Source organism: Serinus canaria, chromosome 23 (genome assembly GCF_022539315.1).
Source record: "Serinus canaria isolate serCan28SL12 chromosome 23, serCan2020, whole genome shotgun sequence".
NCBI classification, from domain to species: Eukaryota; Metazoa; Chordata; class Aves; order Passeriformes; family Fringillidae; genus Serinus; species Serinus canaria.
In genome coordinates, this window is record NC_066336.1 from 1294622 (window position 1) to 1317098 (window position 22477).

Below are 22477 nucleotides of genomic sequence, written 5' to 3' on the forward strand. Positions count from 1 at the left end.
CCAGCTGTCACCCAGCTGTCACACACAGGTGTCACACACAGGTGTCACCCACAGGTGTCACCCAGCTGTCACCCAGCTGTCACCCAGGTGTCACACAGGTGTCACCCACAGGGGTCACACAGAAGTGTCACATAAGTGTCACACACAGGTGTCACCCGCAGGTGTCACCCAGCTGTCACCCAGCTGTCACACACAGGTGTCACCCAGGTGTCAGAGCAGTGTCTGTGCCCTGCTGCCAGCCCCCGGCCCGAGGTGTCCCAGCAGCCGCTCTGGCCCCTGGCTGGCACGGGTGGCATTCCCAGAGCCAGGCCCGGCAGTGCCGTTCTGCTGGGCTGCAGTGACATCCAGTGGCTGTCCCCGGCGGCCCTGTCCGGGCTGGCCCTGCTGTCACTCCCGCCAGGGGAGGAGCAGATTCTCCTCCGAGCATTGTCAGCTCGGTACCTGCCACATTCACATCTTCTGGAAAAATCCTTTTCCCAGGATTTTTCTCTTGGGAAGCTGAGAAGCCTCAGAGAAAAAGAAAACCAATAATTATCTGATTGCTTCTCCTGTGTTCTGCTGCTTTGGAATGTGTTTGGGGATTGTTCACCCACAGGTGATTGTTTTTATTCGTTTTTACTGTCAGTTGTTTTCACTCTCTGGCCAGTCAGGGCCAGGCTGTGTCAGACTCTGGAGAGAGCCACGAGTTTCATTATTCTCTTTTAGCCTTCTGTCTGTATCCTTTAGTGTAGTTTAGTTTAGCATTCTTTAATGTAATACAGTATCATAAAATAATAAATTAACCCCCTGAGAACATGGAGTCAGATCCATCATTCCTCCCTGCCACGGGGCACCCCACAATTACAATGGGTACCCAGCTCAGAAAGCTCCTGCTGGCCCTTCAGGCAGCAGAGAGATTTGTTTTACCCTGCAGAAACATTTAAAATCCTGTAGAATTTGCTTTTTTATCCTCCTCACTCCCTACAAGCTCTGATTTACAGAGCCCCAAACCCTCTGCCCTCAAACCACAGCTGGAATTTATCCTGCCCAGGGAACTCCACAGAGGTTCCTTCCCCCCTGTTTGATTTTTAACAGAAGTCCTGCCTTGCTGATGTTTATCTGCCATGAAATCTGGGCAGGAAAAGGCCCAACACGTGGAGCTGGTACAGCTGAGGATATTCTGGAATCACCAATGTAACAAATAATCATCAAACCCCACTGAAGGGTGAAGGTGCTGCTGTTCTCATCTATTAAAGGGGATTTTTTTTTGCATTTTAGAGCAAATAAAGAGTGTGGCAGGTGCCCAGCAGGGACTGAGGGCAGCGTGTGCTGACAGAGCTGGAACTGAGACTGGGGTAGAGTGGGATCCACTGGGATCTGCTGGGATCAGCAGCAGTGGAGCTGGCAGAGAGGGCAGGGCTGCAGCTCAAAGCAGGAGATGATCAGACCTAGGAGCAGCCAGATCCTCTCTCCTCTGGTGCCCTCAGAGCTTGTGAGCAGATTTAGCACAGAAATAGACCCTGAACATGTGTTTGGTGAGAAGATTTAACCCAAAAATAGCCCTTTACATATGTTTGGTGAGCAGATTTAGCACAGAAATAGTCCCTCACATGTGTTCTGTGATTTAACACAGAAATAGCCCCTCACATGTGTTCTGTGAGCAGATTTAACACAGAAATAGCCCCTCATGTGTTCTGTGAGCAGATTTAACTCAAAAATAGCCATTTACAGATGTTTGATGGACAGATTTAACACAGAAACAGCCCCTCACATGTGTTCTGTGAGCAGATTTCACTCCACAATAGCCCCTCACGTGTGTTCTGTGATTTAACACAGAAATAGCCCCTCACGTGTGTTTTCTCCCTGTTCTGTGTCTGCCTCCAGGAACCAGTGAAGACCTTTTCCAGGACTCTGAGGGGCGGGAGGGATCTGAGCCCATCGAGGAACACCAGTTTTCAGACCTCGAGGAATCTGACGACGACGACGACGACAATGAGGACGAGGAAGACGAGGAGGAAGAGGAGAGCCAAGACGAGCCAGCGCCGAAGCTGCCGGAAGGCAAAGCCGGCACCCTCCTGCTGCCCTCCTCAGGGGGCTCCCCGTCCTCTCCAGAGGAAGGCACCCAAACATCCCCAGCTCAAGAAGCTGCTTCCAGCACCCCGAAAGCAGGGGAAGGCCAGCAGGCCTCCTCCTCCTCCTCCTCAGGGCTGGAGAGCAAGTGGTCAGCAGACAGCAGTGACATTGCTGTGTGCCACAGCTTCCTGAGCCTCCACAGACCAGCTCTGACCTCCACCGAGCGCTTGGCTCCTGCTGAGAGAGAGTCTGTCACCAGGCCACAGATGTCCTTGGTCATGGACCTGTCGACCTCCAAAGACACCTCTCCGAGGAAGAGGTGGTCCCCGAGCCAGGAGGGTGGCAGAGGGGGTGGCAGCAGCAGACCAATGCTAGCGAGGAAGCACTTACTGACCAAAAACGAAACGTCCCCCAAACGCTTCTCCCCCACGGCCGAGCTCTCCTCCCTGAGGTGCCTGTCCCCAGGGAGGGGGCTGTCCCCCTGCCAGCGCCTCTCTCCCAGGAGGGAGGCCTCTCCCCTGAGATGTGTGTCCCCAAGGCTCGAGCTGTCACCCAGCAGGCACCTGTCCCCCCGGAGGGAGCTGTCCCCGAGGACAGCCCTCCCCCCAGACGGAGAAGCGGCCCCTGCCAGGCACTCGTCACCCAGCAGAGAGATGGCATCCCTGAGGTACTTCTCCCTGAAGAAAGTCTTGTCTCCAGGCTGCTTGGAGCTGGCCAGGTATCCACCCCTTGGCAAGGAGGACTCGCCTGGCACTAGCAAATCAGCAGAGGACAAAGCTCCAAGCTCACATCAAGCCCAGCCCGGGATTTTCTCTTCGATGCCTCTACCTCACAGGTTCTTTGGCAAAAACTTACAGCTCTACGAGTCCAAGCTGGTAAGTCCAGTGCCCTGCTGCCCTCTGGTCCCCACAGGGTGGTCTCTGACACGGTTTTTGGTGAAGGCTGTGATGCAGAAGTGCACAGGGACCCTGTGGCCACTGTCACGGGTGACCCAGAGAACAGGGACAGGGGACAGCAGTGGGTTTTGCACCCATTTGAGTCCTCCCCTTCTCAGCTGGAGAGAAATAAAGTTATCCCTTCTCCAAGGGCTTATCCCACTCCTGAGCCAGCCAGTCCTGCTGGGACAATCAGCAAGGACAAACTCTTAATGATTAATTGTCACTAAGAGCCTTTTTGTTCCTGGGAATTTCATTCCCATCCCTGAGGTTTCCCTGGCTGGGGTGGAGCTGTGGCCATTTCCCAGTGCTCAGTGACCTGAGCCAGCCCTGGCTGAGCCCTGTGTCCACCCACAGCCAGCTCTGCTGGGTGAGCTGCTGAGAAATGTTTGTTTGGACAGCTCTCATTTCATCTCTCTGCAGCACAGAGAGGGATTTCCCACTGGGTCCAGAACATGATTTAATCTCTCTGCTGGACAAATCAAATCCTGGGAGTGAAGGGAATTTGCCTGTTCCTCCCAGGGCTGCAGGCAGATTGATGGGGGTTTGGGGGAGTATTTCCCATTCCTGCTGGAGTGCCTGGCTCTGCTGTCAGTTGTGCTGAGGAATGTGAGATCCCCTCACTGTGGGGAGAGGCTCCAGCCCTCAGGGGCCGCACTGGGGAGAGAGAGGGGCATTTACAGAACCCCTGCCACCCCAGATGCTGAGCCAGGGCTTCTCCAGACCTTTCTCCCGTGCCCATGCTAACCTTTTGTCCTGTGGTGCCTCCTTCCTGCTCCTTCCCACTCTGAGTCTTTGTCTCACCCTCTCAGAGACTCTCCTTTACTTCAGGGCCAAGCCTTGGCTTCCTTTAATGCTGTCTCCCTGTCAATCCACTTCTTGTGGTGAATCCCAGGGCTCTGGAAACCCTCATCCTTCAACTCTTCTGTCAGGAAAACTTCCCTCTGCCTCTGCTTGGAGCAAATCCCCTCAGCTCCCAAATCCACAGTAGGAGACAATGTTTTAAGCCCTGCTTGTCTGCCATTCCCACCTTTCAGCTCCTTTGGTCACATTTACCTTTTGGCTTCGTTTTCCTGCTCCTTTTCTGCACCCAGAGCCACCACTGTTCTCTCACACTTCTCCGTGTGCCTCCAAAGCAAAAAAACCTAAATGGAAAAATTCCCCTTTCTCAGCACGATGGACAGCCAGGCTTTCATTGCAAAATGAACATTCCTGGTAAGGCCTCAAGAGACAGGAAGACCAGAGGAGGGTTTATCAGGTCCCAAACAGAGCCTGAAGATGATCTTAGCTCAGTTCCAGTGTCAGGCTCGCTGCCAGGTCTCACCACGGCCATCTCCCTTCCCACTGGCCCTTGCTTAGGGCAGTCTCTCCCCGTGGTGATTGCTGCACCACTGAAATATTTGTTTGGGGTTTCCCAGCATCCCTGAAGTGATTTAGCCACGGCTTCCTGTGGATAAGTGACATTTAGCAGCGTTTGGGCTTGTCACTGCTGACCCAGCACACACTGCCTTTGGTGGCTCTTCCTTTTTCTCTTTCCTGTTCTCTTTTGCTGCTTTCCTCTGCTGTCTCTTCAGAGATCCAGCTCACAGGGAATTATTCCCCATAATCCTACACAGAAATGTGCCCTCCAGTGGATCCTCACACTTCACCTCCAACCCCATCTTAATTGAAAGTTGATTTCAGTTTCTGTTGCTTCCTCTTCTTGGGAGTCCTGTGCAGGGATTTAGTCATAACCTCATCACTAATTAATCCATTTCTGTTTAGCCACATATCTCTCCATGATGTACGTTAGGAAACTATGGGAAGCACCGAGAGAGAAAGAGGAAAAGGTAAAATGTAGGGTCTGAACCCTTGATTTGCATAGAGCACCCCGTGAGGGTGGTGGTGGGGACCCACTGCTGGCTCTGCTGGCCTTGATGCCTCTCACTGGAAGCATCCCTGCACCTAGCAGCTGTAAGGATGCAATCCTGCTTTAGGAAAGCACAATAAAAATGAATAAATAAATAAATAAATATAAAATAACCTCATTCTGGGCTGTCAAGAGCCCCCTGCACTGACAGGGATCCCAAGCAGCTCAGCTGGAAGCTCTGCCAGTGTTCCAGAGGCAGCTCTGAGAGTAGGGGTGATGGTTTTAAACTAAAAGAGGGGAGATCCAGACTAGAGCTAAGGAGGAAATACTTTACTCAGAGGGTGGGGAGGCCCTGGCACAGGTTGCCCAGGGGGATCCCTGGAAGAGCCCAAGGCCAGGTTGGACGAGGCTGGGAGAAACGTGGTCTGGTTAAAGATGTCCCTGCCCATGGCAGGGGTTGGACAAGATGGCCTTTAAAGGTCCCTTCCAACCAAATAATTCTCTGGTTTATAACGATCCAGGCCTAAGCCAAATCCCTGGATCTGTGCCCCAACACACCGTGGGCATATTTGTCCCAGAAGGGAAACGCTGTGGGTTGTGCTGCTCCTCACCTTCAGGGTTTGGGGCTCCACATCTCCCTGAGTTGACTGACCTCCCTCAAACCCGAATAAAACCCCAACCCCAGTCCTTGCAGCGAGCCTTGCTGCTGCTGAGGCCATGCCCGTGTGCCACACTGACCCAGCTCTTCTTTTCCCCCCTGGCACAGAAGACGGAACCCCGCAGCCCGCCCTGCTCCCCCGGCACCCCGCCGCCCGCCTGCCCCCGGCCCCTGCAGGCCCCTCACGACCTCCACGCTCCCGGCCGAGGGGAGGAGAATGTCTTCAGCCACCTCCCGCTGCACTCGCAGCAGCTCGCCAGGACCCCGTACCCCATGATCCCCATCGGGGGCATCCAGATGGTGCAGGCCAGGCCCAGCTCCCACGCCAGCCTGGTGCCCGGCCCCGCGCTGTCCCTCCAAGGCGGACACTTCCCCGCGGCCAGCGGCCTCGCCCAGCTCAGCCGGGCCGCCACGAGGGACCGGGAGCCCCAAAGCCCTCCAGAGCCCTCATCGGCGTCCGTGTCCCCCGTGGCCAAGGTCTCCAAGTACACCCTGAGCCCGGAGCCGGCGGGTGGCGGCATCTCGGAGGAGAAGATGAGGACTAGCGAGCTCCAGCGGGAGCAGGAGGAGCACGGGCCCGCCGCAGAGGCCGAGCCTGGCCCGGCGGAGCGGCCGCGGCCCTCGGTGTCCCCAGGCAGCCCCAGCAGCCCCCAGGAGCCCTCTGCGGATCCCTCGGCCAGCGGGGAGGAACCCTCCAAAGCCACGGGCAAGCAGCAGCCGGGCAGCTCGAGCCCCTCTTCGGAACCAGCCTGCACTTTCATCTCAGCCGTCCCCTCTCTGGCCAGGGACAGCCCCTCGGAAGCCCCCCCTGGCCACCCCCAGGCCCCGAGCCCCAGGAGCCTCTCCGGAGAGCCCGGCGGGAGCAGCCCGCACCCAGAGCACTCCGATTTAGGTCAAACTCACAAAAAGGTGGATGAAAACGCGGGAAGTACTTAAGCCTCCGCCAGCTGTTCCACCTTTAGGCTTCCTCTGTAAAATCAACAGACATTTTCAACACTATTTCCTTTAGTATAATCATAAGAAGCACTCTAGTGAATGACCAAACCCATGGAAAATTCCTGGTTTTCTTTGTCCCAGTCTGGTATTATCTCCACATGTATGCAGTTACTTGTGCCTTTTTCTATACCTTTTGTTGCTTGAAATGTACAAAACTGTTTGAGGCTGTGAATATTTTTTTAGAGTTTTTTGGAAAGGGGGTTTGTTAGACCTTGTCTTTTTTGCCATTTAGGTGTGCGTAATCCTGGGCCTGAGAGGTGCAGAAAGGAAAGGGTTAAGCATTTTAAAGAGGAAGAAGATGCACTGAAAACAAAAGCAAAACAGAAAAAAAACTTTTTTTTTTATAATGCTTAAATGATTAAAAAAAAAAAAAAAGAAAAAAACCCCCCAAACCCTCGCTCCTGTGTACAGAAGTTTATGATTCGTATTTATTACATGCTTTATTTAATTCTTGCAAAGTGCTTGGTTATTTTGGTTTTCTTTTTCCTCGCTTCCCTATGGTTGTGCTTTAAACAGATGAAACTGCTTTACATTTGAAAAACGTGTTTACCCTGACCTTGTGACTGAAAGCAGCACTTCCTTGAGCAGGGGAGGTTTGTTGTGTGCAGGGAGAAAAACTGTCCCTCGAAAAGAGGACGGCAAACCACGAGCACCCCTCCCTCCTGCAGAACCCAGCAAAGCACTTTTCTAAAAAAAAAAAAAAAAAAAAAAAAAAAGGACAAGAAAAACTTAAAAAATTAAAAAAAAAAGGTTCTTCTTCAAAGACTTACCTGCAAGAAGGTAGGAATGTATGGAATGTAGAGCCCGTGCCAGGAAGGGTCTCTCGCTGGACGAGCCTCCTGCTTGCTTTGCTTTAATCCTCCTGCAGCGCCCAGCAAAGCCCAGCCTGGGCGGGGGAGCCTCTGCAGACCCTCCCTTGGTGTCAGAGGGGGAGGAACTCAGCCTTGAAACCCTTTCTCCCTCCGGAATGTTTGAGTTGTGGACAAGCTGCCCCCATACATCCCATACCACCCAATCCCATCCCATCCCACCCCATCCCATCCCACCCAATCCCATCCCATCCCATCCCACCCAATCCCAACCTATTCCATCCCATCCCACCCAATTCCATCCCATCATCCCATCGCACCCAATCCCAACCCATTCCACCCCATCCCACCCACCATCCCACCCCACCCCATCCCATCCCACCCCATCCCACCATCCCATCCCCCCATCCCACCCAATCCCATCCCATCCCTTCCCACCCCAGGCTTGCTCTGGGATCTCCAGGGATGCAGGAGGGCTCTGGGCTCTGCTCCTCCTCCTCCGGGGCTCCCGGTGCCTCTGGCTCCCGTTCTCACCTGTATTTATTTACTGGCGTGGCACATCCCCAGCTCAGCCCCCCTGGACAGGCCCTGCTTTTGGCTGGTTTGGGGAGATAAAAATTTGATGCTGAATGGTGAATGCTTGCAAAAATCAGCTCGTTATGCATGTGCAGCAGCTTTTTCCAGAGCAGATTTTTCGGGATGAGCATCCCTGGCAGAGCAAAGACCTGAACTGCCAATAAATCCAAAACCAAATCCAGAGTGACCCCGACAGAGCCATTCCTCTGTCACAACTTTTTAAACCACAAAGCTTCAAGTCGTTTGCCCCAGCAGGTTCTTTACTACTTCAGAGGGTTTTCTGGTCGATGGAATCTGTACAAACCTCTTTTTTTTTTATTTTAACAAAAAAGAAAAACAAACAAAAAAAAAAGATATAAATATTTAACCAGTGGACCAGTTCTTTCTTCTTTCAGAGCTGTTCCAGTTTATCGGGTACGTAATACACTTTTTAAAAAAAAATAAAAATGCAAAAAAATAATAAAAGGAATCAAATAAAATCCTGAATGAGAACATATTTCCTTGCCAGACTTGATGAGCTACGAACTGTTCCCGTTTCACGGGCAAAGAATAGAAATTTTTTAATAATCTTCTGTCTTTTTTATTTTTTTTTGTTTTTTTTGCTCTTCTTGTAAAAGGAATTAAGTACAAAAAAGAAAGATATCATGGAAATACCATTAAGGCTGTGACACTGACCAAAACAACGTCCAGAACCCATTTATCCCCTAATTAGCACTTTTATCAGGTTTCCCTTTTCCCATCTCCCCCTTTTCTGGCCCCGAGCCTGGAAGCTGCTCCTGTTGGCAGAGGAGCAGGGGCCGGAGCTCGGCTCGGTTCACTCGAGCTCTTAAGCACCGGTTTAAACCCCCCTCAAGCTTTAAGTGCGTGCTTAATCCGCGCTTAATCCCGGGCTGAGTGGGAGTGGAGTGCTCGGCCGGGGCTGGTGTGAGCATCCCTGGAAACCATCCATGAAATCGAGAGATTTCCCTGATTTCGGCCACTTTCTGCCCCTTGTCACACTCTTAACTTGATCCAAGGTAGCTTTTTGTATTTAATGTTACATATATATATAAATATATATATATATATATGTATGGTACATAAAAATACTGCAGCAGCTGTGTCAGTTTTTTTGGTGCATTTGCCGTGAGTTTTGGGCTAGATCAAATCTGCTCAGCTTCTTTCTGTAACCGCATTTCAATCTTTAATCTATTTAAACTTCTTGTGGATTTTTTTTCCCCCTCTGTCATTTGTGGAAAGAGGGGGAGGGAAAAAAGCCCGAGAAAACCCAAAGTCGTTACATTGGTTTATTGATAATTTTGTTGTCGTTGTTGTGGGGGTTTATCATTGACATTATCCGGGTTTTTAAACTTTCCCAGCAGCTCGAAGCTTTCTGCATCTCAGCTGCGGAGCATCGGGGCAGTTTGCAGCCATCCAGATCACTTCACCCAAAAAAATACCCAGGAAAAGGAGTTTGGGAAAGGGCTGAGGCGCTCCCGGGGACATTCCCTGCCCGGATCCCCTCCCCACCCCCGGCAGCCGCGGAGCGGGGCAGGCAGGGACCGCCGCAAACTCAGGAGATGGGCACAAAAACTGAGTCCCAACCCAGTTTGGCTTCTCTGGCTGGGGTGAAATGGTGCTTCACGCTGTACCCAAGGGGCGAGAAGGCTCCCCCCAAAAATAACTCCTTGCTAATTAAGGGCTAATGGTCGCACTGCCAGCTCAGAGCTCCGCGGGAGGGACCCGCAGCACCAGCACCAGCATCTCTGTCTGCGGGCACGGCGGCTCCGGGCAGCCCAGCCCCGCCCGGAGCCACCGCCACCCCGGGCACCAGTGCGTCCCTCTGCCCGTGCTCGGCCGAGGAGCGCAGGAATGTCACTCCCGGGATTTCCATAGGGCTGGGTGGCATTCCCAGCCCTCAGCGGTGGCTGCCGTTCCCAGCCGGATCCCCTCTGGTCTCCCTGTGTCACCCTCGGTGGAAGCTGATTGCTGGTCATAGCTTTTCGTGTGGCTCTGAATGTCGGTTCTGCCCACAAAACTGGGATGGAAAATCCCTTTTTGCCTCCCACAAGGGCTGCGAGGGTGGCCTTGCAGAGCAATTAGCGGGATAATTTACCAGAGAATGTATTAATAATGTAAATGAAGAAGCAGCAGGTAGAAATAAAATCCCCTGCTTTTCTCGTGGCAGAGCTTCTCCAATTTATAATCCATGAGGGCACGGCCTGGCTGCTCCTGTGGTGTGGCTGCTCCATCAGCCCCAATCCCAGGAGATATCCCACTGATTATTTTCATGGATATTTCACCCTGCTGAGCTGTTTGGGTGGCTCCCATCCCTGCAGCTCCTGGATCACACACGGATGCTCTGGAGCCAGAATTCCTCCTGCACACAGAGGACTTGGCCCAAGCTCTGGGATCACTCCCTGCCTGTGTTCTTTTATACCAGGACTGACATCCAGAGCTCAGAAAGCTCCTGGACCTCACTCGTGGGCACCTCTGGAGTTTCAGCAACTCCTTTGTGCTGCAGCAGGGATTTAGCTCCTAAATTGAGCTGGGGGTCTTTCAGGGCCGAGCAGAGCATGGGATGAGGAGAGGGCTCCCCAAAACCACCTCGTCCTCGAGGCAGAGCTCTGCCAGCCCGGATTATTGCCAGCTCCTTGGCTGGATACCCAGGAGCTGCAGCAGGGAACAAATCCACAAGGAAACAGCTGTGAACCTCCAGCTTCCCACTGAGAAATGCAGTTCCTCCCCTGCTCCCAAGGGGTGACAGCCCAGCCCTGGTGTCCCTAATGTCCCAGCAGCCCCAAGCCCTGCTCTGATCCCAAATCCAGCCCAGCCCTGCTGAGCTGCCGGGTCCTGCTGGGGCAGGGCAGGTAATTCCCACCTGTGTCCACCCAGAGCATCCCAAATCCTTCCTGCCAGGGCTGGGGCTCTGCCTCCCCCTGCCCAACAAATCTGCAGCTTTCCCTGCCCTGGGTTTTGTCCAAAATCCACAGGGAGAGCACCTGAACGAGCAATATCCTTGGAGCTGTCATTCAAATTATCCCAATTTCCATGCAAAACCATCCAAGATTTGATCTAGCCCTTCCCTGCTCTCCTTGCTTTTCCTCTGTTCATCATCTGCTTTTTCTCTTTCCTTTTCTTTTAACGTTTCTGTCTATTGCACAGTATTTACAAATAAAACCGTATTGTAAGTTATTTACAAAAAAAAAAAAAAAAAAAGAGAAAAAAAAATTAAAAATAAACTAAAAAACATCAGTCCTGATGGCATAAAACCAATCTGTTTTCATTACTGAGATATGATGGCACTTACGATCACTTTAGTAAATGTAATGTAAAAAAAATAATTAATAATAATAATTAATAATAATAATAATGTGTACGCAAATTTAATATACATGGTCTCATGTAAGATAAATATTTGCCTTTTTTTCTAAAAGGTGTATGTATTCTGTAAGTGGAATAGTCTGTAGAAAGTTTCTATATGTTCTTAAAATGGCAATACATTCCAAAAAATGGTATTGTAAATATGTACAGCGTCCAATGGAATTTGGTAGTTTTGCCTGTAATTTTATTTGAACTCCAGTTTCTACACTTGCATCTTGCAATGTCTGTATGGTTATATCAGTGCAAAAAAAAAAAAAAATGCAGGTAAAAAGCACATTCTGATGTAAAAACAACAAAAAAACTGAACAAAAAACACACAAAAAACAAGAAAACAACAAAAAAAAAAAAAAAGAAAAAAAAAAGAAAAATACTCAGTATTTGATGTTTGTGACCCTTATTGTAAATGACATCTGTACTGTGAATGAGAAGTTTTTACAAGTATAATATTGCCTTTACTACAGCTCAGATTATCTGCTCGGTCTGGGCGTATTTTTAAAAAAACAGCATGTTGGAATAAATTTTAAAGTCCCAACATATCACTTTGTGTGTGAGTGGCATCCTTTAATTCCTGCTTTATTTCCCAGGTCCCTGGAGGCACCTGGATAAATCCTGGTTCTGCTGCAGCCACCCATCCCTGCAGGGGAAGAGCTGCCCTCATGGAAATGCCACCATTGTAATTTTTGCAGTTTTTCTCCCTTTTTTTCCCCAGTTTTTCCTCCTCACAGAGCTGATGCCATGAGCAATGGATGCTCTGCAGAGGCCAGGCTGAATTCCTACAACCCTGGAATTGGGTTGGAAAAGACCTTAAAGATCACCCAGTTCCAGCCCCAGCTGGGCAGGGACAGATCCCACTGGAGCAGGGCGCTCAGAGCCTTCTCCAGCCTGGCCTTGGACACAAACTTTAGGGGAAAAAATAGGGTAAGTATAAAAAAATCTGGATTTTCCCCTTTCCACTTGCTCCTCCTCAGGAAATGAGCTGCACTCAGCCCATCAATTCCCTTTATTCACCTGGAAATCCTCCTGGGCAGCTCCTGCCCTGCTCCCTTTACCCCATCAAAAACCTGCCTGTGCCTGGGGGTGCTGGGGAGGTGTGACAGGGGAGGGCTGAGAGGAACAGGGACCTGCTCCGGGGGTTTGGGGATGAGAGGAATGGGCACCTGACTCCAGGGATTTGGGGATGAGAGGAACAAGGACCTGCTCCAGGGATTTGGGGATGAGAGGAACAGGGACCTGCTCCAGGGATTTGGGGATGAGAGGAACAGGGACCTGGCTCCAGGGGTTTGGGGCTCCACTGAGGAGAGGGCTGAGAGGAACCAAGATTTGGCTCCAGGGATTTGGGGTTCTACTGAGGAGAGGGCTGAGAGGAATGGGCACCTGGCTCCTGGGATTTGGGGCTGACAGGAACAGGGATCTGGCTCCAGAGATTTGGAGCTCTGCTGAGGAGAGGGCTGAGTGGAACCAGGATTTGGCTCCAGGGATTTGGGGCTCCACTGAGGAGAGGGCTGAGAGCAGCAGAGACCTGGCTCCAGGGATTTAAGACTCTGCTAAGTAGAGGGCTGAGAGGAACAGGGATTCGGCTCCAGGGATTTGGGTCCCCAGGGAGCTGGGAGGAGGAGGAGGGATGGCTGGGGCTGTGCTGCACAGAGCAGCCAGGGACAGCTCCTCCTGTGCCCCGTGTGTGAGAGAGGGAACACAGCCCCTGTCCCTCTGCCCGGGGCTGCCTGGGCTCTTCCCCACCTCGGCCAGATGGTTTGGGGCTGTTGCTCCCTCCCAGGAGGAGCTGCTGGAGCTGGAAGGGCTGGCACGGCCACCCGGGCTGGTGCTCGTTGTTATGACAACAGGAGGAGGCTGCTGAGAGCAGAGAACGGGGAGGGAGGCAAAGAAAAGGGATCAGAGAATCAAAGAATCAGAGAATTGTACAATCATTAAGGCTGGAAAAGACCTCCAAGAGCATCAAGGCCAAGCTTTGATCGAATCCCACCATCCCCAGTGAGCCATCTCACAAAGGGCAGGATTTTGTCGGGCAGAAGGGCTCAGGGAAGGCAGGGAGGGACAGGGTGAGGGGTGGGCTGAGCATGGGGAAGGCAGGGAGGGAGGGAACCCCAGGATAGAGGACAGCCCAGGATAAAGGGCAGCCCTGGGGATAGAGGGAACCCCAGGATAGAGGGCACCCCAGGATAGAGGGCACCCTGGGGATGGAGAGGCAGCCCTAGGGAGGGAGGGCATCCCGGTGTTAGAGGGCATCCCAGGATAGAGGGCACCCCAGGACAGAGGGCACCCCAGGGACAGCCCCAGCATAGAGGGCATCCCCAGGGATCCAGGGCAGCCCCAGGGATCCAGGGCAGCTCTAGGGAAGGAGGGCAGCCCCAGGGACAGAGGGCAGCCCAGGGATGCAGGGCACCCTAGGGATGGCCTCAGGACTGGGCTGTGCCTTGCCTGTGACACTGCTGGGGACAAGAAGGGCCGGGCTGAGTCCAAACATCACCAGGGGTGGGATCTGTTCAGTGGCAAAATCTGGGACAGCAATGCCCAAAGCAGCAGCCTGGGGGTTACTGCAGGGGATCCCTCCTGGGGAGAGCTGGCAGCTGAGCTGTGACCTCATCCTCCAACAGGCACTGCTCAGACAGGCAGCAAAACAAACCAGAAACTCACCTGGTAACAAACCCTGTGTCCTGCTGGGGTCACCAGTGCCCCCTGGCAGCCTCAGAGGGGGCACGAAAAGGGAGGTGCAGGAGTTGCCAGGGGATGCCCGGGCTGTCAGCCTGTGCTTTTCACTTCAAGCTGGTGTCTCCTACCGTGTCCTTCTCCATAAGCCCACAGCTCCTGTGCCCAGAGGATGAAGGGGAAAGCTTGGCTTTCATCATTAGCAGGCTGCAAGCAGCCCTGGCCTCTGTTTTATGGGGGAAAACCTGGAAGTGTGTCCCTATGTGCCTGCCAGCAGGGATTAACAGCCCTGGGAAATGCAGGAGTCTCCACTGCCCTCCTGGGGGACGTGCTACCCTCGCTCAGGAACTGAGAAATGCAGTTCCTCACCTGCTCCTGAGGGGTGACAGCCCAGCCCTGGTGTCCCTAGTGTCCCAGCAGTGCCAAGCCCTGCTCTGATCCCAAATCCAGCCCTTCCAAAGGGAGAATTACCAAAGTTTCCATGCCCAGATGAGACAGAGGTTGGAGCAGCACAGCCTGAGTCCCTGGCTCTCCCAGCCTGGGTTCTCCTGTGCTCCCAAGTCAGAGTGAGGGATGGGTTAAAGCCTCCCAGGCGCTCAAGAGGAGGCACCACCAGCCAGACGTTGTGCTCAGGAGCTGGAGGTCTGGGGCTCAAACCCATCCAAGACTGAAAGGACCCCGTGCCCTGTCCCTTTAACCAGTGCCCTCTTTAAACCTGAAACCATCCTGAGTGGTGAATTTGCTTTTTCTTCCTGGAACTGCAGCTCAGCTGCACAAAGGGTGTGATTTCAGCAGCACATGGCAGTGGGTGAGGGCACTTCCACTGTATTATTTCTCTCAGCAGGTTTTTCCCCAAATTGCAGTTTAGGCCACAGCTCTGCCCAAGTTGTTCAGGCCTAAAGGAAGGCAGCATTCCAGCTGGAATATTTGCTTTAGGAGATGAAATCCCAAACTCCCAGAGGGAGGGTTGGCTCTGGGGTCCCAGCATTTGGTTAAACCTTTGCTCCTGAAGTGTGTGAGCTCTGGGAATTCCCAGCACTGCTGGCTCTGGATTGTTCACTCCCACAGCACTTTTCCCTCGCAGCTTTCTGCCCCTGCAGTCAGCTCATTCCCTGAGAATCCAAAATTTTCTCTATAAAAATAGATTTCCAACTATCGCGGCTGCAGAAGGAGCTGGAAACCGTGATCTTATCTGTGCTAACATATGGGAAAAATGAAGGCTGCAAAATGTGTTATTCCTTTAACCTCATAACTTTGGAGACACGAGGCCAACAGGGCCCTGTGTGACACCGAGCTCCTGCAGAGATCTCTGGTTTAAAGATCTCTGTAACCCCTTAGGGTGCAAATTTATGGAAGGAATCGGGCTGGATAAAAACCAGGTGGAGTTTTGAGGTGAGTACTGGGCTCAAGGAAAGGATTTTCCTTTGTTAGTATTTTAAGGTGAGTACTGTGCTCGAGGAAAGGATTTTCATGTTCTTTTACGAGCTCTGTGCCCGAGGCTTTTGGCCTGGGATGTGGGTGCTGCTGGGCTGTCACTCAGTGCCAGCTGCAGGGGACAAGTGTGGGGAGATGAGGAGATGAGGGTGATGGAGAAGGAAACCTGGAGGGATGGATGGATGGATGGATGGATGGACGGATGGATGGATGGATGGATGGATGGATGGATGGATGGATGGATGGATGGATGGATGGATGGATGGATGGATGGATGGATGGATGGATGGATGGATGGATGGAGGGATGGATGGATGGATGGGGGATGGATGGATGGATGGATGGATGGATGGATGGATGGATGGATGGATGGATGGATGGATGGATGGATGATGGATGGATGGATGGATGGATGGATGGATGGATGGCTGATGGAGGTGGATGCGGGATGGCATGGCATGGATGGATGGATGGCTGGATGGTGGCTGGTGGATGGCTGGGCTGGATGGTGAGGGATGGCGGGATGCTGGATGGCTGGCTGGGGGCTGATGGCGTGGAGGGCTGGCGGGCTGCATGGGTGGCTGGATGGGTGGCTGGCTGGACTGAATGACTGGATGGATGGATGGATGGATGGATGGATGGATGGATGGATGGATGGATGGACGGATGAGAATCTGAGGAGAAGCCTTTGAAACGTGGGGTTTTGTTGCTCAGTGGAAAAGCCCAACCTCTTGAGGTAGACACTGCAGTGCTGGCTGGGGCTGTCTGAAATCCCAGCTGATCCTGCTCTGAGAATCCCCTCCCATCCCATTTTCCACGCCTTCCTGACTCTCTGTGAACGTTTGTGCAGTTACCTCCCCCTTTCTGAGCTCTTCCTTCAGGGCCAAACCCCACAACACCCAAACTGTCACAGAGGACCAGGGGCTGGGGCTTTAACTCCTTCTCCCCAGCCGAGGCAGCAGCAGGAGCCTCTCAGGCTGCCCAGAGCAGCAGCAGTGGTGGCTCTTGCTAACAGCAACCCCATCTTCCAGGCCTTTCTGTCTCTGACTGGAGACCTAATAAGTGCTGAATTGGTGTGTGATTTAATGAGGCAAACTTCAAAGCTGCTATTTCCACACCTAATTCACTCATCAGGACTAATAACTGCAATGGGTGGTGGTTTGTTGTTTTTTTTATTTCCTCCTAGCAATTTATTATTTACCCAGTTGCTTTACAGCTCCGAATTTAATAAGTGCAATAACCCAGGGGTACTGCTTCAGGAAGGAGGAGAAGCTGTGAAATCCAACAGTCTCGGCTTTGCTGGACACCAGAGCTCCCGTTATTACACTTTAAACCCTTTATGACATCAGCAAGGAAGAGATGTGCAGCTCTGTGCCTCTGCAGACAGCTGCATGCCCAAAATGTGCTGGCACCTGCTGGAAGGGGAGGATGGCAGCGCTGGATCTCTGTGGAATTGTGTCCTGCAGCCTGGCCAGGTTTGAACCTGGCTGACCAGCATGGATGGGGCCAGAGGGCACCTGAGGGTGGCAAAGCACATCTCCTCTGGGCAGGGGCTCATTTCTGGGCTCTCTTCACTCTGCCTCCCCTTTCCAGGGATGTGCATGAGGGAGCAGTGACCTTGTCCCAGCCCAGTTCCATTCCAGGGATGTGCATGAAGGAGAAATGACCTTGTCCCAGCCCAGTTCCATTCCAGGGATGTGCATGAGGGAGCAGAGACCTTGTCCCATCCCAGTTCCATTCCAGGGATGTGCATGAAGGAGAAATGACCTTGTCCCAGCCCAGTTCCATTCCAGGGATGTGCATGAGGGAGCAGTGACCTTGTCCCATCCCAGTTCCATTCCAGGGATCACAGTGATGGCCACAAATCCCACTGTGCCCTCCCTTGGGGACTTTCAGGGGTCTAGAGGAATTTTTCTGGGGACAGAAGTTTCCAGGATCCTTTCAGGGATGTGCAAACAGCCCTGGGGGTGAGTGAGGCTGTGTAAAGTCCCCGTGTGCCCAGCACAGGATAAATAAATGCTCACTCTGCCCTGGCACTGCCCTGACAGCTCAGGCACTGCCGGAGCACCAGGAATTCCCCTTCAACTTTTTCCCACCTGAAGCTTCCTTGAGGTCCTGCAGCTCCCTGGATCTCTGTGGATATTCTCCAGCTGTATCCTGGGGAGGAACCCGAGCTGAGCTGTGCCCCTGAGCTGCTCCTCAGGTGTGATTTCCCTGAGCTGTTGCATTCAGAGCTGCTTGAAGCTCCATCCCTGTTCCAAACAACCCCCATCCTTCCCCTTCCCCTTCCCCATTTCCCATCTCTGCCTTTCAAAGCGCTTTTGCAGACATTAAAGAGCTGTTCCCCAGAAGCCCAGAGGCTCAGCTGAGCCCAGCCTGCTCTCAGCCGTTCCTGCTGTTGCTGTGATACCGGCTGGAGCTCGCTGCAGCCACCAGCCTTTTTATTCCAGCCTCAGCCGACTCCAAGGTTAGGTCATCCCGCAGATCAGACCCAGCCAGGGATGTGGCCGGGCTGGGACCTCGCCCGGCAGAAGCAGGGATACTGCTTGGCATTCATCAGCCTTCAGGCGAACTCACAGCCTCCTTTCCTGCCCTTGCACCATCCTTTCCCCCTGATTTATTCATCCTCGGGGCACCGGCCCTGCTCTTTGTGCAGGGTTGAAAGAATTCCGGGTGTTTCGCAGCCTCTCGGTTAATCAGGCACTTCTGGAGAAGGGGAAAATCCTAATAAACCTGCAGCGAGTTCCCCTGCTGCTAATTAGCAGCTGATCCACTTTCCTCTGGATTGGAGAGGGAAAAAAGCAGCGATCCCACATTCCTGGCCCATGAGCTGTTCCCAGCCAGGCAGCCCTGGGAGCATCCAGGGCGAAACCCCGGCTCAGCTTTCCTGCCTGAGGAGCACGAGGAAGAGGGGCTGCATTTCCCATCCTGGGGCTGCTGCTGCTCCGAGCCAGCACAAATTGCAGCCAGATTTGGGGGGAGGGCAGGCAGGGACCTGCCTGGGCTCCTGGCCATGGGGCTGGGCTCAGCCAGGGAGAAGCACAAGCCACCTCTGGGCCAGGGGTGCATCCAGGGGTTCCAGATCCACACAGCAGCTCCAGATCCACACAAGGGCTCTAGATCTAATCAAGGGCTCCTGATCCACACAGGGACTCCAGATCCAAATGGGGTTCCAGATCCACACAGGGGCACCAGATCCACACAGGGGCTCCAGATCCAAATGGGGGTCCAGATCCACACAGGGGCACCAGATCCACACAGGGGCTCCAGATCCAGTCAATGGGGTTCCAGATCCACACAGCAGCTCCAGATCCACACAGGGGCTCCAGATCCAATCAAGGGCTCCTGATCCACACAGGGACTCCAGATCCAAATGGGGGTTCCAGATCCAAATGGGGCTCCAGATCAAAATTGGGGCTCCAGATCCAAATGGGGTTCCAGATCCAAATGGGGTCTCCAGATCAAAATTGGGGCTCAAGATCCACACAGGGGCTCCAGATCCACACAGGGGTTCCAGATCCAATCAGGGGCTCCAGATCCAATCAGGGTTTCAGACAAGGGGCTCAGATCCAGACAGGGGTTCCAGACCCACACAGGGGCTCCAGATCCAGAACAGGGGTTCCAGACCCACACAGGGGCTCCAGATCCAGACAGGGGTTCCAGATCCAAATGGGGCTCCAGATCCATGCAGAACCCCCAGTCTCAGCCCCCCCTGCACAGGGATGAAGGGGACAGGTGTGGTCAGCACAGGGGGCTCTGCAGGGCTGAGACACTCACAGGGAGAAGAGCTTGGTGTGCACAGGACCACGTCTGGTTCTGGCCTCACCACGGCAGCCTCAGGCTCTGCTGGAGCCAGACACACCTGGAATTCTCCCTCCCAGCCTCCCAGGCCCCAGCAGGGTGGCAGAGTGGGGAATGGTGCATCTCACTGGGGTCTGCAGGCACCACAATCACGGAATCACAGAATCACTCAGCCTCCAACATCACCAAGTCCAACCTTTGGCTGAGCACCACCGCAGCACTCACAGAGCTGAGTGAAATGTTTGCTGAGCAGGAATGGGCACTCCAAACCCCCCAGGGCAGTGCCAAGGCCTGAGCCCCCTTTCCATGGGGAAATTCCTGCTGTGCCCACCCTGAGCCTGCCCTGGCCCAGCCTGAGGCCGTTCCCTCTGCTCCTGTCCCTGTTCCCTGGAGCACAGCCCGACCCCCCCGGCTGTCCCCTCCTGGCAGGAGCTGTGCAGAGCCACAAGGGCCCCCTGAGCCTCCTTTGCTCCAGGCTGAGCCCCTTCCCAGCTCCCTCAGGAATTCTCCAGCCCCTTCCCAGCTCCCTCAGCCTCTCCTGGGGCTCCAGCCCCTTCCCAGCTCCGTTCCCTGCCCAGTGCCCACCCACCCCTCCAAGGACTGGCCACACTCCTGCTCCTGCAGAGCACTGATGGTGGCCTTGGGGCCCTTCTCATCCCAAATCCCAGCAGTTCCTGGGGCTGTCCCAGGCATGTGGATTCCCTGATGGCTTTGCAGGGTTCCCAGCCCAGCTGGAGGTGCCTGTTGCACCCTCCAGCCCCTCTGAAGGGTGGCTTTGAGGGGACGCTGTTGCTGCCAGATGGAATTAAAATGAGCTTTCAGGGATGAGGCAGAAAAGATTGGCTTAGCAGGGCTGGGGGTGCTCCTGCCAGCTCCTCACAGCCACTGTCAGGCAGGTGTGCTGGGCAAAGGCTTCTCTTGAGCAGAAATTAATGATTTTTCTGGAGCTCTAATGAATTGCCTGGGGAAGCTGTCGGTCCTGCCAGGCACTGCAGCCCCTCTGCCCAGCAGCCCCCTGGGCAGGGAGCATTTTGGGGATGTTGGCCAAGGAGCCAGGAGGGCACCGTGAGCCCCCTCGGGGTGGCACCAGCAGCAGGATGGGCTGGAGGTGTCCCCATACCCCAGGAGTGGGGCTGGGAGCAGGGGGATGGTGAGGAAAATCATCCTGGGGAAGGAAAAACCCTTGTGGGCTCTGCTGGTCCCACAGAAATCCCTGAGGACACCACAGAGAGGGGTTTGAGGCCAGGAGAAATAAAGGATGAGGGTTTGGGGTTTGCTGGCTGTTCCCCCACCCCACAGCAGGTTTTACCCTGGTGGGCTCTGCCCCTCCCAGCTGCCCCCAGCCCTGGCACGGTGCTGTGGGGCTGGGAAGTCCCCAGCCCCTCTCCTCTCTGATAATGACATTCCTCTAAGCAAAACAGGGCCCTTTCCCTGCTCCTTTTGGCCCAGGAATGCCCCAAAGTCCCCCATGTGTGTCACCTCAGCTGGGGGGTCCTGCTGGGGCAATGGAGGGAGGAGGAGGAAGAGGAGGAGGAGGAAGAACAAGAAGAAAATGCCCCTTTCTGCAGTCCCTGTCCTAGAGCTCCATCACAGGGCAGGTTCCTGGCATGAGCCACTCATGGAAGGGCCAAACAAGATTTCTGCCACTGGGGGGGGATGGGGACACTGCTGTGATGTCACCCAAGACAAGTCTGGGCAGTGATGGGGACAGCATTCCAATGTCACCCAAGGGAAGCTGTTGGGTGATGGGGACACCATTGCCAGCTATGACAAGGCTGTGGGACTCTGGGGACATCTCTGCAATGCCACCCAGGACAAGGCTGTGGGGTGCTGGGGACCCCATTCCAGTGCCACCCAAGGGAAGCTGTGGGGTGATAGGGACACCACTGCCATGCCATCTATGACAAGGCTATGGGGTGATGGGGACATCTCTGCAATGCCACCCAGGACAAGGCTGTGGGGTGATGGGGGCACCATTGCCAGTTATGACAAGGCTGTGGAATGATGGGGACACCAAGAGAACCCGTGGGGTGCTGGGGACACCATTCCAGTGCCCCCAAGAGAACCCGTGGGGTGCTGGGGACCCCATTTCGGTGCCACCCTCCCTGTGAGGCTGAACCTCCCCCCAGAGCAGAGGGGCAGCAGCAGCAGCAGCAGCATTTTCAGTGCTTCCCCCCTTCATCCCAGCCAACCCCTCGGTGGTTTTGGGGCCCGGTTCCCAGCAGGACACCCCAGAGCAGCACCCTCAGCCCCCCCAGGAGATGGAGATGTCCCTGGCCGGCCCCAGCTCCCTCCGCCGCAGGAGCTGCCAGGTGAAGGATGCGCGTCCGCCGAGTGCCATCTAGTGGGATTTTCTCTTACCAACCATATTTCCCTAAAAAAACCCAAAACCTCTGCATTTGCTTAAAAACACCAGCGCGGATTTGATGCCCGTCCGAGAGGAGAACCCGGACTAATTAATGCAAATTCTGCCGCTCGCTCTCCCGGCAGCTCCTTCCCAGCCGTGCTTTGGCAGCTCCTCTCCTTCACAAGGTCTGAGATTCCCTGGCTCCAGATTTATCTGGATTTAGAGGAGAAAAATATCACAGGTTTTTTAAAGGGCCCTGCAATTCCGGGGTGCAGAACTTTTGTAAAATCTGGATCTCATTGTAAAATCTGGATCTCATTGTAAAATCTGGATCCTAATGTAAAATCTTGATCCTATTGTAAAATTTCAATTCCAGAGGGGGTTTCTCCAGGAACATCGTGTTCCTCATGTTGGGGGCACTCCACAGGACATTTGGGGAGGATCTTCCTGCTCTGCTCTGCCTGTCCCTCCTTGGGGACCAACAGCAGGGAAAGCCTGATCCTTGTTATTGTAATATTATTATATTATTATTATTATTATTATTATTAAATTATTATTATTCACATCATCATCATTCATTATCATTCATCATCATCATCATCATCATCAATCATCATATTACCTAGCCCCTGGTTATTCCAGCCTGGAGCCACTGCAGGGGCTGGGAAAGTCTCTGCAGAGCTTGGGGATGTGGGGACACAGGGCTGCAGCCACAGCTCCTGCTTGGAAATGCCAGGTCTGAGGGGGGAACACCAGCACCAGGGACAAGAGGGGACCAGGGCTGGAAGAAACTGGGAGGAACCGTGAGAAACTGGGAAAAAATGGGAGAAACTGGGAAAAAATGGGAGAAACTAGGAAAAATGGGAGAAACTGGGAAAAAATGGGAGAAACTGGGAAAAATGGGAGAAACTGAGAAAAAGCAGGAGAAACTGGGAAAAATAGGGAGAAACTGTAAAAAAGCAGGCGAAGAGAGCCTGGGACAGGCACAATTGG

The 22477-nt window shown here is 53.5% G+C and overlaps 1 protein-coding gene across 5 annotated transcripts in view; it reads left to right on the forward strand.

Annotated features, from left to right (window-relative positions):
* The window catches only part of HIVEP3 (HIVEP zinc finger 3), a 228806-nt gene extending 221588 nt beyond the window's left edge, over window positions 1-7218 (forward strand). For 4 of the 5 annotated variants that reach the window (XM_050983156.1, XM_050983159.1, XM_050983157.1 and 1 more), the window contains 2 exons: window positions 1864-2927; window positions 5603-7218. In XM_050983156.1, coding sequence (XP_050839113.1) covers window positions 1864-2927; window positions 5603-6430 — 1892 coding nt within the window. In that variant the 3' untranslated portion in view covers window positions 6431-7218. Of the gene's footprint in view, window positions 1-1863; window positions 2928-4751; window positions 4935-5602 lie in introns of those variants that run through there. The other variant, XM_050983160.1, reaches the window with a different exon arrangement.
* The last annotated feature ends 15259 nt before the right edge of the window (window positions 7219-22477 follow it).